The 19,010-nt window shown below is 31.3% G+C and overlaps 2 protein-coding genes across 3 annotated transcripts in view; one reads left to right on the top strand and one right to left on the bottom strand.

Moving 5' to 3' along the window:
- The window catches only part of LOC137925826 (serine-rich adhesin for platelets), a 69,603-nt gene extending 65,398 nt beyond the window's left edge, over nt 1-4,205 (bottom strand). Inside the window, exons 1-2 of the mRNA XM_068769315.1 lie at nt 4,148-4,205; nt 448-510 (exon numbers count right to left, since the gene is read on the bottom strand). Coding sequence (XP_068625416.1) covers nt 448-478 — 31 coding nt within the window. The 5' untranslated portion in view covers nt 479-510; nt 4,148-4,205. The remainder of the gene's footprint in view (nt 1-447; nt 511-4,147) is intronic.
- A 2,259-nt stretch (nt 4,206-6,464) lies between these two features.
- LOC137924915 (proton-coupled folate transporter-like) lies at nt 6,465-17,169 on the top strand. Of its 2 annotated transcripts, XM_068768324.1 has the most exons (9): nt 6,465-6,645; nt 6,826-7,060; nt 7,266-7,559; nt 8,736-8,888; nt 11,080-11,272; nt 13,613-13,714; nt 14,396-14,533; nt 15,986-16,069; nt 16,693-17,169. In XM_068768324.1, exons 1-9 carry the CDS (start codon nt 6,602-6,604, stop codon nt 16,995-16,997), a joined length of 1,548 nt encoding a protein of 515 aa, XP_068624425.1. In that variant the 5' UTR covers nt 6,465-6,601; the 3' UTR covers nt 16,998-17,169. The 2 variants fall into 2 exon arrangements, with proteins under 2 accessions (XP_068624425.1, XP_068624434.1); XM_068768333.1 differs by lacking the exon at nt 6,826-7,060.
- The last annotated feature ends 1,841 nt before the right edge of the window (nt 17,170-19,010 follow it).

The raw sequence follows: 19,010 nt of genomic DNA, 5'->3' as shown, positions 1-19,010 counted from the left end.
AACAAGATAAATAGAATTAGGAATGATGTTGTAAACGAAGTACAGTATAAAACTTATTACCCATATAAAAGGACCACCAACTAACGGTAGAGGTTTCAAGTGGCAGTAAAATAAAATAGTCAAGTAGGCTATATTTAAATACAACACCTTTTTTCCAACTATAGCCGCAATGTTACGTAGTGCAAGTGAATTAAATGCGATTTCATATAATTTACACCTTTATTTATTATGCACTAGTAGATGTATAGTAGTCGGTAGTGTGTCACAAAATATGTAAATTATTATCGGTACATGTTTACTTAAACTTATAATCCAATTCCAATTAAATTATTATTAAAATATTAATTACGTTAACAGTCCTAAAATAAAATAATTGTAATATGTAAACGCATCCTAACTTCTTATATATTATACGATTATTTACACTTATTATATGTATGTACTTACCCAACATCCTGTTAATTTCCTTCTCAGTCATCGTCGTCGTCGATATCTTTCATGGCGTCTTATCTATAACAAGAAAAAAATATTTATTAAACAGAAGTTTTTAATAGGAAATGCATTAAACTAAATACTGTTGTCAATAATTTAATCATCGGGAATCAGGCAATTTCTGACATTTTCTAAAAACGGTTTTAGATTGTAAAAGAACTAATTATTGTAGACAGGTGTTATAAAAAATATAGTTTACAATTATTCTTAAATCTAACACATATAGATATTGTTTTTTAAACATTAGGAAGTAAGGTCTATTTTGCAGTTAGATTTAACTCAATATTTTTAACATTTCGAACGTGTTATTTTTCGTTTATTGGTATCTTGGATATTTTATTATAAAATATGAAAAGTGATTGTCAAAATAAACCATCTATTCCATACTTAGACCAAACCAGTACATACCAGTACATACAAGCTTTTAAACTTAATTTATAAGTATTGAACTTACATATTCTACAGCAAATGAAACAAGGTTAAGAGCGAAGTTAAAATTAAAAACACTGCCTTAAGTAGTTGAGTAATTGCGAATATTAAGTTACAAAGCTCTCTTTATAAAGCTTAAAAGGCTTTATGAAAGTGTAAGCTTTCAGCAGCATTAGAACACCCTACAGAAATCGAATAAATGGCGAAAGTTTCGCAACTGAACTGTAGCATTTCACCCTAGGTAATCAATGCGCGTTTCAACACTTACGACGATACAATGTACTAGAAATGAACCGTAGAGCACTGAATTCATTGACTACAAAATTATAAATATTGGCGCAAAATTTATTTTTTTCCGGATAATATTTACTTGTTGTATGTTATAAAAATGCTAGTAAAATGATTTACCTGGGTGTAAAGCTGCTACTTATACAAAAAATCCACCGAATACTTAGGAGCACTACAGTTAACTACTAATCACAGACACTATGTAAAACCAACCGAACTTGATAACGTTTCATTTATTAAATATAACGTATAGATAAATAAAGTCATGATTTTTAGTTCAAATATATTTGGTTATTATTCGTTAAAACAGATTGAAATTTTTAAAGATTTTTGGGTTCGCCGTAGAGGCATCACGGCGAGGGTTGAAAGACGAACCGCGGAAATGTACGATCTTTGCCGACTTTAGCCGAATGCAAATACAATGCAGAGTCGCACTCACGCTTTATTATATTGTTAAAATTATTCACACATACTTATAGCGCAACATTCAAGATTTAACATCTAATCTTAATGCTTTGAAACTATATAAGAGATAATGAATAATAAATGTATTTAACTATTTTATTATTCTACGAGCTTTTTTCTCATCTTCGATCTGTTTTATATTCTCGCTATGCTTTGCTAGTACCATTAAATGATATTGAGATATATGGTTAAAAAGAATATAACATCTCTAAACAATTGTAAACAGCACAGTTCATCCCTGTCTAAACCTGCAATAAGGCCGTAGCAGACCAATGTCGCCATGTTTTTCACGCATGCGCCCCAATTTTCCGTCACAGAAGGACACTAAATATTTTACATATACAGACTGCACTCATTCTTTTGGTGTTGCTAGTTGAAAAAGTATTTTAGAACAAAATATTTAATAAGCTCAATTAAGCAAAATCTAAGATCTATGAAAAAAAGTTCCTTATTATTTTATTTTTTACAAAATGGTTTTCATAGATTATATAATTTTTGTAAGTTGCGCGCGCAGTCTTGTGCCTATGTCCTACTCTGAGCACATTGACAGTAGAACAAGGATCGATAGAGTGACGTCACACCATTAATGATCGGACTTTACAATTCTCTCGCTTTCCTTAAAAGATTTACATTTGATCAACATTGCTAAAAACTACTTTGTGTATTTATCTCCGTATTGTGTAATTTTTAAAAAATGTAAAAAGATTAAAAATACATCGCCCATTAGTATTTACATTTAGAAGCTCTATTAACCAAATAGTACAAATAAAATATTTTTACAGTTAATTCTGATTAAACTTAGTGTGCGAATCTTTATAAGAGTAGAATGAAAAATTTCATTTTTATGCAATGCAGGTCGGATCGGGTACTATTTTGTAAGAGAGAGACGTAAACCCGGTGAATGAATAAAATTCTTAATTTACATAAAGTTTATTTGATTAATGGTTACAGCTTAAAAAACGATTTTAAGAAATCGACCGGTCTTAGGATAGGACCGCTTTTATGCTTACGGTTTTAGATTTTGACGATTTCTGTTTATATAAATATAAGAAATTTTCACTTATGCACTGACTTAGCACTATATCTTTGGAACCATAAGAATTAGATACTTGTAATTTGGTTACAATAATCCTTTTACGAAGCAGAGATCAGCTAAGAATGGATTTTTACAAAATGCGTCCACAGGGGAAGGTGAAGGGATATTCATTAAGAAAATGTGTATTTTAAAACTATTATTGTTTTATGTATAAAATTAATTACCTTAGGTAAATATTTTATTCGAATGTTAATAATTACAAAAAGATTTCATCAAATTACACATAAAAAGACAACGTGGGCGACGCGCCACGTTATAACTTAAATATATGTCAAAATAGCGTTATTTACAACTATGATAAATGTCATAATAAGTTGTTATATTAAAAACTTATAGATAAATATGATAAATTGTGATATTGCAAATGGAACATGACGCAGGAAGTAGGCGGCGCAGCCCAGGCTCGTTCCAAGGCCGGTGACTTGCTCCATAAGGATTCTACAATCATTGAATGGTAATGTTTCTTATTGCTCATGTATGCTCCTTGCCAACTACTAACCTTTGACGTAATTACTCCTTCTTTAATTATTTTGATATAATATTAAAAACGTAACTATAAATCGCGTTAGAACTTTTTTAAAATAATTACCTATACACATTTAATAATAATAAGACGTATTTAAATTTTAAAGCCAGTATAATAACATACACCATAGCAAACCTACATGGAAAACGTGTACAACTCTATAAAGGAAGAAGACACAAAATTTAAAGAGCCTTATATGATTATTTATACATCCATGTTCCTTTTTCAAATTTTGGCAAACACTATCAAAAATATATTAAAAAAAAAATACACTTACATAAAATAAATTTAAATATATATTCTAATAGAAATGTTATTGTTGATTTTCGGAATATTAACCACACTTCATTATTATTTTAATGGAATAACACAATATAAACTTTTTATACATATTTATTTTTAATTGATCACAATTATAAAGAAACTATGGGTAAACCTTTTCGGGTGACGGAATTAAGGACACACTGACTGATACTCAACATAAAATTTACTTTGAAATAAAATTGCCGTTAATCACACAATGGTTATTTTTTAAATACTGAATAATATGGAAAGACTGACAAACACGAATTTGTTTTGTAAAAACTGTACGAATAAATGGGAACTAACATGGGGTAACTTAATTTTAGCAATTCGACGTTAAAAAACAAAATACAATAAACACAAACTAAACGTTAAGTACCTATAAATAATAGTAATCGTACAGATAACTAAAAAAATGGATAATCGCCAGAAAAACTCTTAGGGATTTGGTAGTCAATGTTATGATAGATGCAACGAAAGGTTAAAGAATCATCCATGAATATCAATTTCATTATAATAATTTGCTGCACACAAATATTTAGGCCAACCTGAGATAATTGCTCACGTAATAGAACCGTAACACTCGCGATTCGCGCGTATCGACCGTCAAACGAGATCCTCTACTGTTTTATTTTAGTTCTCACTTCGTGCAGCTCCGGCCGTGAAAACGTTACAATGGTGCATGGAAATAGGCAATCCGCGATGAGCTATGGACCATGTCGTTTTTTGCGCGAGATTTAGCTTGCCTTAATACTAATTTATTACCAGTTTATTGTTTTGTAAAATAGATGAGTGGTCAAAGTAATTTGTCACTATAACTAATAAAAGTAACTGAAAGTATTATATATTAATTTACTCTAGTTTTATTAAAAAAAAAAAAAACACTTATTCTTAATTGGCGTTGCATGTTCAACGCAAATTATATTATTGTTTAAAAAAAAGGATTTTTAAGTCCGTTAAAAAAATAGAACATGTTAAGAAGTGAAAAAGTTTTTTATAAAATAATATATTACCAATTTTTTGTTTTGTAAAATAGATCAGAGGTCAAAGTAATTCGTCGCTGAAACTAATAAATGTAACTGAAAGTATTTCATATTTTATATCCTTAAGTTTAAAAAAAATACTTATTCTTTGTGAAGAGGCATATTCAACGCAACCTTTATTATTATTTAATAAAAAGGATTTTTAAATCTGTTAAGAAAAGAACGTATTAAAATGTAAAAAGGTCTTTTTTAAAATAAAATAAAAATTCTCACTGAATCTTTACTCATTTCAACATGTTTATAACGTAACTGGTAAAATTAAAACGATTAATACAAAAAAGTAAAACACACAATTATATTAAAAAAAACAATATGTGTTATATCGTTTGTATTACAAATATGTATGTTTGTCCCACGAAATAAATAAAATACGACACCTTCCTTTATGTTCGGCATCCAGAAGCATCTTTTTAATAATATTACGATTGAATATTAATATTTATCAAATTTTTCCTTGTGAAATATACAAGTTTTAGAATAGTTTTTTGTACTTACTAATATCTCGCTTGGGATTAACTGGAAATAGAATATCTCTAAAAAATAAAAAATGAATGGGTGGAGTAGAAATATCTAGTTCAGTGTTTGATCGATAAGGAAAATTTCTGTTATATGAACATAAGTACGAGTTCCTCGGAGAAGAAACTGTTCTAATTATTAACTGGTACTATCGATTATATCTGGGCTGAGTTATGATCGCGAATGATTTTCCATACGATCCACTGAATGGTCAAAAGGGGGCGTAATAAGTTTAACTATAAAATAATTTTTCTTTTCACAATTTGCAACTCGCTTAGCTACAAACTGTAACTTAAAAAACCTTTCTTGCCTCTGTATAGAGCGTGGTAAGTGAAATGATATAATTGAGAGACGAGAAAAAGAGAAACTATTACATACTTTATTTATTATATTAAGAACAAGGAAAATTAAATGCAATAACAAGTATTTGGTTATAGAAATGTAATAGTTATATATTAATTAATTAATAACATATGTAGATAAATAATTTGTCTAATTAATTTCTAAATATGTTGATGCATCGAAGTATGTATATAAATAAATACAAACAATAAAGTTTTATCACACAATAAATATTTGATGTCTGACTCGTTAAGGAGCGTGTGTGCGAGTGTGATTTGTTGCACGTTCTCACTTTAGTAGCGGCTAATGAAAGATAAGGTCTGTAATCGATCTTTGGAATGATATATAAACGCAGTGGAAATGGCGTGAATTCGCTAATTCATTGAGCAACAATATTTAAAAATCTTAAAGGCCAATATACCACATTTCATATTTGCTAATTATGCAACTATCGTTTTATGGTTTGTTTTTGTCGATAAAAGCAATTGTTTTAAAAAAGCATTAACTATAAAAAACAGGAAAAGTCAAGCTGTGAAATCAGCCGTATAAAATTACTGTTATTGTATATTTTTTATTGCATAGTGCAATTTAAATAATGTGTTTCATCAAAAGCTTCCGTTACATTCTTGATATCAATCGATTATACCGTATTGGTTTTAATAAGAAGATTGAACCTATATAAGTACTTCTAGCTTCTCGTCGCCAATGCCAGTGCTGGCACGAACATATTTCATTGCCAATTGATGTAATCAGAACAAATTGGTGGAGTCAAATTGGTCGTTTATTCGATTTCACTGAAAGGCTCATCTTCTACCTATGTCATATATTACGTGCATTGATACACTTAACTTACAGGATTATATATCCCTTTACAATATTAAATGATACTGTTTTCAACACGCAAAGAGCAAACACTACGATATCTTATCTGTACATCCACATTAGTTATTAGGAGCAACTCGTTACTAGTTGCACGCTTCTTGTGCCCGTCTATAACTGTGATGTGAAAACCGTTTCTTTTTCATAGAATTAACGTTCGGAACAAAAAATATGCAATAGTATATTTATTTAATACATTGGACTTTAAATCCTTTTTCCACTATGGTTGAAGGCACCGTTGATGTCCTAGAATTAGAAAAATTGAGGTTTGTTACTAATTTTTTTACGTTTATGTTTTTTTCTTTTTTATTTCTTGAACCCTGTAGGTATATTAAATTATATTTAACAGTTATTACTAATTTGTGTTTATAGCTTAGTATGATTTGTTATCAGTACTTAAGTTAGTCTTAATTAAATAGTTTAGTTTGGATTTTTATATCTTTCAGACCGATTAATGACTCGAATAAGGGCAGTTGTGACAATACACACACGCCACAAAATGAATCTTCACAGAAATGGAATATTATATTGGAACCGGCTTTGGCCGGTGCAATGATGGCTATAAATCTAGGACAGACTTCCTTGCAAAATTTCTATTTAAAAACAGCTTGCACTGTGGACTTGGGTTATTCGTTTGAAGTATGTGAAAGAGGAGTTGGAGAGGAATTTCGAACTGCGGAGGTAACTGCAACGTAATATCATATATTATTTTTAATTGAATACGTTTCTACTTAAATGACCTAACTATCTAATTTTAATATCTCATCAACATGTGATAACTATTTAAAAAGGTCATTTGATATATATTATGTTGATAGTAAATTATTATAATCATTCAATAAAATTATTTTATATTAATGACAAAAAAAATGTGGGTTACTTATAGGCAGCCAGCCAAATGGTCGTGTCTGGAGTGAACATCAGTAGAAGTTTCGTTGGTTGTTTACTATCAACCATAGTTCTTCTGTTCGTTGGTCCGTGGAGCGATTGCAGCGGTAGAAGGAAGCCACTCCTTATGACGCCTCTGATCGGTATGAGTGTGATGACCACAGGAGTGCTGTTGCTTCTCACTTTCCCCGGCGCCTCGACAGTACAAGTGTTGTACGTTGTACAAATTCCAATTTCATTGGGTGGCAATTTCGGTTTGTTACTCGCTGCTTCCTTTAGTCACGTTGGCGATGTAAGTATTATATACGAGTAAAATCATAATTTTCTTACTATATTTGTAGAAGTATATTTCTTTATTTGTGTGTTATATGTCATATTTGTAAATTCATTTTAGTAGGAACAAGCCCTATAATATATATTTTATTTCGTAATACAATTTTAAGAATTGCATTTTACAGACGTTATCAAATGACTAAAAAAATATGACTCAAATAGCTCAACAATATGACAGACATGAAACCAACAGACCGCCCAGTATTTTTTAATATATCGTTTCAAAAACACCAAAGTTTGAAGGTTTCCTTAAAACATGTTGTTCTAAAAGAACCACAGAATAAACTATGTAAAGCAAAAATTTATGTCAGTTTTGTGTCGTACAATGAAATTTTGCTATGTTATTAATTCACACTTGCTCATATGTGCGTAAGATGAACCGGTGCAGCTTGCTCATAAATACCCAATGTTCAGTGAATAGTGAAAATCGTTTTCTTTAGGAGGTGTATCTAATTTATTTTTATTTTCTTTCTGTAATAAGTAGTTTTAAACTATTATGAAGATTTATTATCGTGTATTATTGTATATTTAATGATCGTAAGTATTTCGGCCGTAAGATGTCCACTGCTGAACATAAGCCATTCCTTAGATATCTAATAAGACCGGTTGCGAGGTGCATTTAGTGTTCTCCGATGATCTTAATAGAACAGTCTGTTCGCCTTGGCGGTGGACATCCTATGCACCGCTTGCCGGTTCGTGATCTTCACTCTGGAAACTTAGGATCCTAGCGACCATCTGTTCTGCGTACTATGTGAGCTGCCCACTGCTACTTCCCACTGAAATCCCGAGCATAGCACTCTCCATCGGTTGCTTTAACGTCTTGGAGTATCGACCATCCACCAGCGTAGGATGTTCACCGGCAAGGTGAACAGGTGAAAATGTTACGGACACCAAAAGGCCTTGTCCTACAGTGGATAACCTTCTGCTAAAATTATGATGATGATGATGATAAATTGAATACGAAAATAAATATCTTTAAATAGTAGGATCTCCTTCCAATAGTAGACCCTTGATTGTCGATATTTCATTAAACAGATCTGGTCTTTGTGCCATCTCGTGTCAAGCTGAATTTTTAGCAGATTAACTAAAAAGGTAATGATGATTACAAGAGTAAAGAATTTACAGCATTTTTCAGATCTGCCACGCTAGCGGAAGGGACATAACGCGCACCATGGGCAGCCACCGAGCGGCGATTCAGATTGCTCACGTCCTCGGCGCAGTTTGCGGGCCTCTACTCTACCGATATCTCGGATTCTACGGTGTGTTTCCACTTGTTTTATTACTGCAGGTACATGGATTTTACTAACATGAAATTATATAACATACTTGAAATTTTCGGAAATAGAAATAACAGAATTGATTGGTCATAATTACGTAGAATTGAACGATGAAAGATTATACTTATTGGAGACCATAGAATAAGAGCTAGCATGAAATTAGGTTATAACGTATAGTAAGAAAATGAAGAACATCCTTCTTACAAGGTATCGAAGAGTGCCTGAATCTGTCTGAAATTATAATATAATACAGATAATAATCTGACTTGAAGTTTACGACGACTTAGCTGGTTAGCTTTGACAGGTTTATGTCTAAGTTGGAAACTAAAGTTACCAATTAATGTAACTAAATGTGTAAGGTAACCCATAGACCCTATTACACATTGATACCTTCGCTTTTGCAATATAAAATACTCACTAGACGGTGTTGAGTTAACGATCTTTCCCGTCAATGACAAGATGGTTCTCATTACCTTGGTGGTTCATTATTAAAGAAGTTATATTTTCGCGTTGAACAACAGTTCTAATAACATTTTTCTGAAAAATATTTACATAGGTCTAAATAGATTTGTATGCGAGCAGGTCATTGCTGTGATCCTTGGGCGAGTCCCATGCTTTGCAATAATCGGCTATTGGTTGATAAAAATGAATTAACTATATTTGCTTTCACCATAACGCAACTACTAGGTTAACTCTTTTTTAATCAAATATTGAAATTCATAATACGTAAAATATTGAAAAGAATAAAAGTTAGAAAATGTCAGTCAGGAACGGTAATTTCAATAGCTATGCAATGCCTTGCAAACCCGAACATACCAATGCTTGTACAATAATCATATTACAACACATTTTTAACCAAGAGCTTTATTGTTTGTAACGATATGTATACAAATTTATTTCGCCATCATTTCAATACGATATCAATATTACTGAGTCGTCGTAGGTGTAACAAAATGTGTATAAGATTACTGTTGTTTATCTGTCGGTATTTCTTATCGACGGTGTAATACAACAAAGGTACATAAAAATAACGGCGGTTTGTTATTATTATGCGCTCGATCAAACTAGTCTTATTCGGATAATGAATGTACATAATATCTTTTGTTTTACCGACCATTATCAAAGTCATATAATGATTGAGTATTTTTTTTACTTTAGTTTTTTACTTTTTTTTACCCTAGTCGTAGTCGCATAAAACATCTACCTGTACTCAGACATTTAATATATAAAACTTTTTGAATAGCTTTTTCAATTTTGGCTTTGTACCAGTTTGCTTTCTATTGGATATCTGGTTATTTTGGTTAGGAATCTCAAATTAAATTTTACTAGAAAGTAAAACAAATACAAGTTTGTAATAAAGTTTGTTGTTAATTTGTTTTAGGTATACTGCATTGTGTTGGAACGTCGATCGTTCTGTTTGTAAATATAAAACTTGCAATGCCATTATTAAATACAAGTGAAACCACCGTTGATCTAGCGCTGCAAAAACTATACAAAGAATCATCATTGACGTGTACTGATTAGTTATGGCAACCAAAAACACGATGCCCATATACTTCTAAAACTTTCGTTAGGGATATTTTTATAAAATCATAAACCCAAAGTATATACTCGACTACATTGGCTTAGCTTGAAGTTTTCCGAATATGTCAAATGTATTTCAATTGCTATTGAACTCTGTAAATTTGAAACAAGCTCGAAATAAGTATAAATAAATTTGACTTATTACTAATTGATACTAGGACCAGTGTACCTGTTGTTTCCCGACTTCATTTAAAATTACACCATTTGCACTTGAATCTTCGTTCACATAAAGTGCTTTGTAAACAGTCTAACAACCTGAAACGTTTCCATGTTAACATATCTTATACGTAGACATTTAATCAATATATTGATATTAAAACTAATGATTGTTGAGTCAATAAAATGAAATTTTATTATAGATTGAGTTTTCATCCCGTTCAATTCATCAATTTGTATGAAAGTCGATTTTTTTACAAACTCCATATTTAACATATACGTAGACATAATAACAACCTTTCTACCTATTCTATTTTGTCCTAATGTGTGTCAAGTATTTATTATTTCGACGTAATGTTTATGTAAGGAAAGTATATTACAATATTTACAAGTACGATAGCTGTATAAACAGCTTTTACGTGGTCGTCTAGATAAATAAGTGCTATGTAACCTTTTTTCCAGCTGGCATCATTGCTCTACGTGATATTAGTGATAAAAGACGTTAATGTGAACGATGAAAACAAAGTGTCAGTGTTCAACTGGAGATTACCGCTCAACGCCTTTCAATGTCTGTTCCGGCGCCGCGACGGCTACAAAAGGACCATTATACTTCTCATGCTGATTGTGGCGCTTGGTGACCGAATGCTCCTCTCTGGTAAACACTAGGCTTATTCATAATTATTTTCCATTCTCATATTTCCATTATAAACATATATAAACAGACCAAAGATCGAAATTCGGATGCATATTTACCTAAATTTGAGGTGTTTGCTTAACATGAAAGGCACTTTTGTATCGAGTTGCTGGGTCACGTGTGGGTGGGTACGTACCTATAACCTGAAAGTTTTTCTTTTTATAAGTTTGTCTATGAGTAACTTATTGAAACTGACTCCATAATTTCAAAACAATATTTACTAATTATATTTTCTCGCCCAATATCCTTCAGTGTCTAAATACGAAGATCAACAACTAATGTATGTTACGACAGCTTATGGCGCTGCTGCGAGGTTCATTATTTGGGGTCTCATTGGCATGCTCACAGACGCTGTATGAACTCCAAAGAGGCCTACGCTCAGGATCTCTCTACGAGATCGTTTCAAACATAGGGAGATGCGTAATTGAACAAAAATAAACTGACAAGTAGATTGGCAGATTGAATAGGCAGTGGCAGGGTACGTTTTATTGCTATAAATGAAACTTGTGTAAATGTTATTCAAAATGACTAATTAGGTGATGGAGTAAGCATAAAAACAGATAATTAGTATTTTATTATTACGAATTAAAATATTTCATATATTGCAATATCCTATATATATGATAGCTCGGATTAGTAAATTGAGAGGGCTGTGGACTACATAGCGCACAGTAAGGATGGCCACTGTTTCCTTTAGATTTTGAAATGAAGACCACGGACCTACAAGGTAGATAGAAGATCTTCGGACGCAGGCCGCTTTTAACTAGTCTTATTAGAAATCTTCTCTCATATATTATGTTTAGCAGGCCTTTATTCAGCAGTGAACATCCTGAGGCTGCAACGATGATGATTGATGAATTCATCAGGTTGGTAGTTACTACAATTTGTCAACTTGGAGTAAATTTGCATCCGAATGTAAAACTTGCAGTTGATCTGGTGAATGTTAATAGTATCAACCTACCATGTGCTTATTACATTACAGTAAATTTTTAAAAAAAACTTATTTTACTTTGTCATGCCGGTACATAGAAAAAGAGCCCTACGTAAGATCGTATCAACATCTTATATAGGCAGTTAACGATAGCAGAATAAACCTCCAACTGCTTAAATGATAGATGCTAGAATTCCAAAGAAATATTTCTATATTATTACGTATCTAAGCAAAGTGTTTGGTGCACAAAAAAACAGTAATGTTCGTCGATTTTGACACGTAAAAACTCCATGAAACAAGTTTCGTTATGTGATAAATACGAGTAAACGTTTCTGACACGCTAGTGACTTTATTGCAGTGTGGATATAGGCATCCCCATATACTTTTTTGCTGAAAAGTAACTCATTCATTGTGATACAGTTACACAAAGAAGGTTATTTTTAATTTATGTATTTAGGGCGTTAATTCGTAGAGTTGATTTGATAACAATACTTAAAAAGTTTGCATACAATTGTACTTTATTACGCATTATTTAGTGAATTGTAGTGTAATATTAAAATAATTCTTTTTAAATCGAGTGCTAAATTATACAGTACTTTGTCATTTATTTATTAATTAATGTGTTTCATATTATTATAATAATCATAAATTTAAAAAAAAATAACTTATGATTTTACTTTGAATTTATTTCAATTTACATTTCATCTCGCATATTAATGGTTCAGAATTTAAAGTTTATAACAATGGTCTCGTTTCCTGTAAATGCATAAGCAATAAATTAGAAAGACTTAATCCAGGTCAGTTGCTCATCACGGAACATACTATGCTTTCCATTGGAAAGAATTTAGGTCAAATTCAACATACGTTTGGGGAATCTGAACAATTTTAAGGGTATTTTAATAACAGTTTATTTAAAACAAGCAGTCAAATAAGAACAATAATTAATACGATTAAATTATTTGTAAAAGCATAATTAAGAGATTTTGGAATCTATAAAAATACTTATTTACAAAGAAAAATAGTTGTACAAAGTATTTTAAATATTTACGAATATTCATGTTACATTATTATTTTTATTTCTATAGCATCGTGAAATTATAAACAAGCTGTACTAATTTTAATCAAAGTAAAAATATAAACACCATAGGAAATGGCATCAATACCATCTAGACGTCATATTCACTCTCAAAAAAATGCATTCCTTTATATTGGAATGTTTTAGTTATAACGTTGTGCAAACTCGTAGATTATCCAACGAAATCACATGGCAGCAATGACATTTAGTACTGTTTCTTCTAATATTTAAAAGTAAATTGTGTTCAACACTCTCTCCGAGTTACATTATTAATGACATAAATTTTATCCCACAGCGGAGGTGTTGTTGGCGTATATGTTCTACAGGTATAAATTTCAATGGGATGACGTCATGTTCGGATCATTCATCGCTTATAGGAATATTGTGAGCTTTATTGGTCAGTATTAAGACATTAATATATTATTTTTATTTACTTGGCTATCACACTGGTGTACAATAGCGAGTGTTGAAATTAGAGATAAGATAATCGGTGTCATTTGCCTAAACTTACTTTTGTTGATAAATTATAGAATCTGTTTCTTATCTTCAAGTTTGAGAAGATTTGAAAATTTGTAACTAATCGGATGCAAGGCATGAAAACGTTTTGTGTAAAAACACTTAAACACAATAGTATCTACAGGGATTCAAGAATGACTGCTACTAATTTCGTAAAATTTAGAAAATAATTAATAAGTCGAGTAAGATTACCAGTCAATATCTGAACGTTCAATTTTATTTTCGACACTCAAAATTGGATAATTCTGAATTTTCTATAAAAAATATACTAATACATTCATAACAGGCATAATATACATCCTATAAATCAGTATTCTACGCAACATATACCATAGTAGCCAAAAGATCTACATCGGTAAAAGGCCAATGGATGAAACAAGAAATCGGAGTCTCTTGTTAGTAAACAATCTGTAAAAGATCTGTTTTTGATAAAAAAAAGAATCAATCTATAATTTCAATGAAATGTCTTGAAGTTACAAGGAAATTAATTAAATATTTACGAAGATATAAAAGACATCTCGTAGCATCGTTGCTCGCTAAATGAACTATTGTATTATTCCAGGCACACTGCTAATCCTTACGGTGCTCAAGAAACGTTTGCGGCTGTCGGATGAAATGGTCGGTGTGCTAAGCTGCACATCGTATATCCTGGCCACTTCAGGACTCGTGGCTGCTTCAAGTACTCTTGTCGTCTTCTTACGTTAGTATACATGAGATTCATATTTTTTAACAACTATTGTCACATGACAACCTTCTAAATATCTTTTCTAGTATGAACTGTGCATAGTGAGTTAAAGATATTGAATACTAAATACTTTGAATATAAGTTTTTATATGGGCAAACAAAAATATTGAACAATATTAAAATAGGCTGGAATATCATCTTAAAGCATATATAGTTTACTCAGGACATTATGTCTCTCTGTCTTCAGTTTTTTCTTCATTCCCGAATATTATGATCCCGGCAGGATCCATGTACTATAAATCCATGTATTTAAATACACGATACCAGAATAACACTAAATAAGTATAAAAAACAGCCTTAACAAGAAACCTCTCCAAAGTATATAAAAATGAAGTTTTTAAGAAAAATAAAAATTGGTTTTGTAAAAGCAAAACGTCAACTTTGAGAAAGAGATCACTCGCCGAATCCAACTCGGATAGGCATATTCCGAGAAGCTCTGAAACTTTTTCGCGTCCAAAATAATGCAATGTCTAAAAACGAAGATTTTCGACGAGTGTGTGTTGCCGGTGATGATTTACGTTATTTATGTTAATCATTGAGCCAATTGCAATAATTGAAAGGCTTGCTAGTAGATCTCTATCAAGCATTATCATATTTCAAATTCAGAGCGTCGTATTTTGTTCATTGTTATAACCCCAACAGACACTATTTAGTGTGCTGCTGGGACGACATCATATCATTAGGTGAATGCATTGCATTAGGACATAGAGGCATGAGGACTTTTCATTTTTCTGTAACAAAAATTACAATCGTATATGAGAGTGCATTAACCAAATTCCCGATTAATTTAGAACGTCGTTCTGTAATTTGTTTTGGCGTTCGGCCCAAATTCTTGAGAATTTTGTATTCGTGTAAATGTTAATCATTTGAAAATACCTGGTTTTAAAATTTTGTTGTATTTTGTCCATATTACGTGGATAAATATATTAAATAACCCTTCACTAGCATTTCACTTTGTAAATAAATTTCTGTTGGGGAAAGCCCTGTCGTTACCAGACTGTTTAATCTACTGTCAGCACCACTTGAATGTTTTGTTATATAGATGTATATATTATGTCTTTCAATGTGGATTTTATGATTATATTAAAGAGAACCTGTATAGATTATAAAAAAAACTGTGCACGTATTCTCTTGTTTGTTTAACAGTAGTCCGTTTTTTAATCCAAACCGTTGCAAATTATATAGTAAATTATTTTATCATCATCATCATCATGATTTCAGCCGCAGAACTTCAACTGCTGAACATAGTCTTCCACTATAAATTTCCAATAGGACGAGGTGGGAAGCGTCCAGCATTTAGCATTTTACGACGAACTAGTAAATCTTGAAGAAATTATAAAATATGCACAAGGATAACTTTTACTACAATGTGACTTTCATTGTATTTTCTTGTTTTTAATTCCGCAGTTCCTCTGGTCGGAATCATTGCGCAGGGGTCCCAAGTGGTGCAGCGACCCATACTCAACAAACAGATTTTACCCACAGAACAAGGTATGAACAAACACAATCAACTTTGATCTAGTAAGAATGATAGATATATCTTATTAAACGGGTTTCGAAAATCATTGACTGAGATAAAATTGAGCTAGGCCTTCAAACACTCCCTGTGATACACAAAACGTATGCAAAGAGAAGAAACATTCCTATACAAAATAAACACGGAAGACTGTTCAGAAGAATCCTGCTCTTTGTTGCATACGATCAAATGAATGATGTTCGTATTGTAATACTCAGAATATTTAGGTATGAATGTTATTGAGTCTACTTAGACAAATTTGTAAATATTGTTTTGTTCTGGTTTAAAGAACGCCATACGCTTACCTCGCCTTGAAAAAATAAATATCTTACCTTATAAAAAATTAAACATAAACTTCCAAACTTTACACTTTCACGTGTAAAGTTTGAAAGTTTATGTTTAAATTATTAAATTTATTATATGATAATTCATAGACATTACATGAAGTTTATGAATTAATTTGAAATTTATATGAGTTCTTTACTACGTTAAATGAAGGCATTTTTTAAATTTATTTTGTAAATACGTTTTCGAAGACAATATCCTTAATAGAAAATTGTAATTTAATGAAATATACTTACAGTAGATTCATTTTCAGGTAGAATTTACAGTGTATTAGGAGCCCTGGAATCAGCAACTCAGACGCTGTCATCCCCTCTTTACTCGTTACTCTATACGAAGACGGTGTCAACAATGCCCGATGCGTGGCTAGCACCAGGCATCATATTAGTTGTGTTTCAACTACTCTCATATGCAATAACAAAGAGGTTGGGTATAAAGACTGCTAGAGATATTGAGATGAATGCATCTGCAACGTTGGATAAATCTAAGGACTTATCAAATTCAAAGGAGGAAGCAAACGATTCAAATGTTGTTGGTAATAGTGTGACGAATAAAATATAGTCAAACGTGTAAATCTAATTATATTACTCTTATTTAAACAAGATGTTTTTTACTTTTATATAAGTAATTTTATTTTATGTGTAAAGAAATATATTCTTAAATTGTTCTATTATGTTTGTGTGTAAAGGTATAGAATATTTAATTATTATGTAGCAAACAACTGTCGCCAGATTTATACAGGTATAATAAAAATTCAAATGCTATATTTTGTAGTACACAGAATTTTTCTTGTGATCACTATTAACAGTATTCGCCCTCAAAAATGACCCCAGACAACCTTATGATAATAAATTCTGAACAAAACAAATAAGAAGAATGGAGGGAACAAACAAGAAGAGCGTACAGCAGAACAACAGTTACAATAACAGAGATTGATAAATGAAATTAAAAAGATTAAAAAAAACTTTATATTATTCTTCTGGGAGTTCGCATTCTAATGGTAAAATGCCCAGTTATCTTCTCCAGACGATTGCGAGTGAACATGTAATTAAGAAAAAACATTTACCTAAAATGTTCTTTAAGAAGAGCAACCATTTTAACAAAATAACAATTAATAAGTCCTCGAAATTAAGATGAACTCGCAACTTTATTTTGATTTGAATTTATTATAGAAATGATATGTTGTTTTCTTCTTTTGTTTTATATTTATAATCTACTGCCGAGTTATTAAATTGAACTATAGCAATCAGCATCAGTGTTGCTATTCAATGCTATTTTTTTCTGGAATAAAAAACCTTATAAAAGATAAATATTAGATTTTCTAATTTAATGATTTATCAAGTGCTGATGCTTTTTTTCTTATTCTTGATTCACATCTTTGGATTGAGTCGGATTTTCACGGTCAAGTTTTTTCAAACAGTTACTTTTGAAAGGGTCAAAGGATGTCTCCGAAAATCGATTCTTGCTACTTATTAACACAATAAAGGATTATAGTTTCGGTAAAAATCTTATCTTATTAAGTATATATACTATAGTTGTAAGTTTATCTAATTATTTATTACTGAATGTGTTAAGATCGTTAGAAAAGTAAAGTATAAGGCTCTTCACTGTTGATATTTTTAGATAGTACTTCACTGCGTCCGTCATATCATGGAAATGAGGAACTGCGTGGAATCCTAGAATATTTCTCTAGACTTGAGGACTCGGTATCTCTCTCTGCCATTAATGCCGAAAAAGACTATGTAATTGCAATTAGTGAAGAGTTTTATAATAATTTAACGCTATTTATTGGGCAAGTAATATATCAGAAGAAAAAAAAAAAAAAAAAAACACTATGGGTGGTCTAATCATTGAAGGAAATTTCTCGCAACCATAGTATTGAAATAGGTGAAGATCAAGTAGCAGGCAAACGACGTTTACGTGATTGAGATAATTTAGAATAACAAAAACATATAACGTACGTCTAATGTAAAAAACATTCATAAATTTAATGTATTTAGGTATATTTACGATGTCATTAGGCAATTAAAATTACCTTTACTTCTATTTATTACTTTTAAAACTTAAAATTAAATCTTACATGAGTTGGTAAGGTTTTTAACAATTCTATCGCTTTCCATTTTGCTCATTTGTTTTGTAGAAGCGGGAATGATTACAACGCCTTTATTGATTACCCTTACATTCATTCAATTAACACAATATTCGAACAGGTTTTAATTAGTAACGAGAACCAAAGTCCCCAGAGTCTTGGCTGATTTCTTAATGTCAATAGTGCATCGACATTTCACTCAACGTTTTTCTTCAACTCTCTAAATTTGTCGTTTGTTAAGTGTTAAAATAGTAAGTTATACCTCGCTGCGTCACCGGAGGCTCTCTCCGACAAGGCGCTTAGGCCACATCTTCCGGTTCTCATCGAGAAGATAGTTCTCGATAAGCTTTGGCCAGAAACAGCAGTTCAATGCACCTAAGAGACGATCAAATGAAAACACGGGTCTTGTTCTGGTTGCAATTAGGCCGGTGTAATGCCAATAAAACATGTGTAAAATTAGGATTACAAAACAATTAGAAAATTGC

This window comes from Battus philenor, unplaced genomic scaffold (genome assembly GCF_028537555.1).
Source record: "Battus philenor isolate CCGP_79_NKW_IND1 unplaced genomic scaffold, ilBatPhil1.0.hap1 SCAF_10, whole genome shotgun sequence".
NCBI classification, from domain to species: Eukaryota; Metazoa; Arthropoda; class Insecta; order Lepidoptera; family Papilionidae; genus Battus; species Battus philenor.
This window is presented reverse-complemented; position numbering and strand designations above follow the sequence as displayed.

Excerpts from the sequence above, each read along its gene's own strand:
- LOC137924915 (XM_068768324.1), top strand. The coding sequence starts at position 6,602 with ATGGTTGAAGGCACCGTTGATGTCCTAGAATTAGAAAAATTGAG. Across the intron at positions 6,646-6,825 it reads CTAGAATTAGAAAAATTGAG|ACCGATTAATGACTCGAATA; the intron begins GTTTGTTACTAA and ends TATATCTTTCAG. Across the intron at positions 14,534-15,985 it reads TACTCTTGTCGTCTTCTTAC|TTCCTCTGGTCGGAATCATT; the intron begins GTTAGTATACAT and ends TTAATTCCGCAG.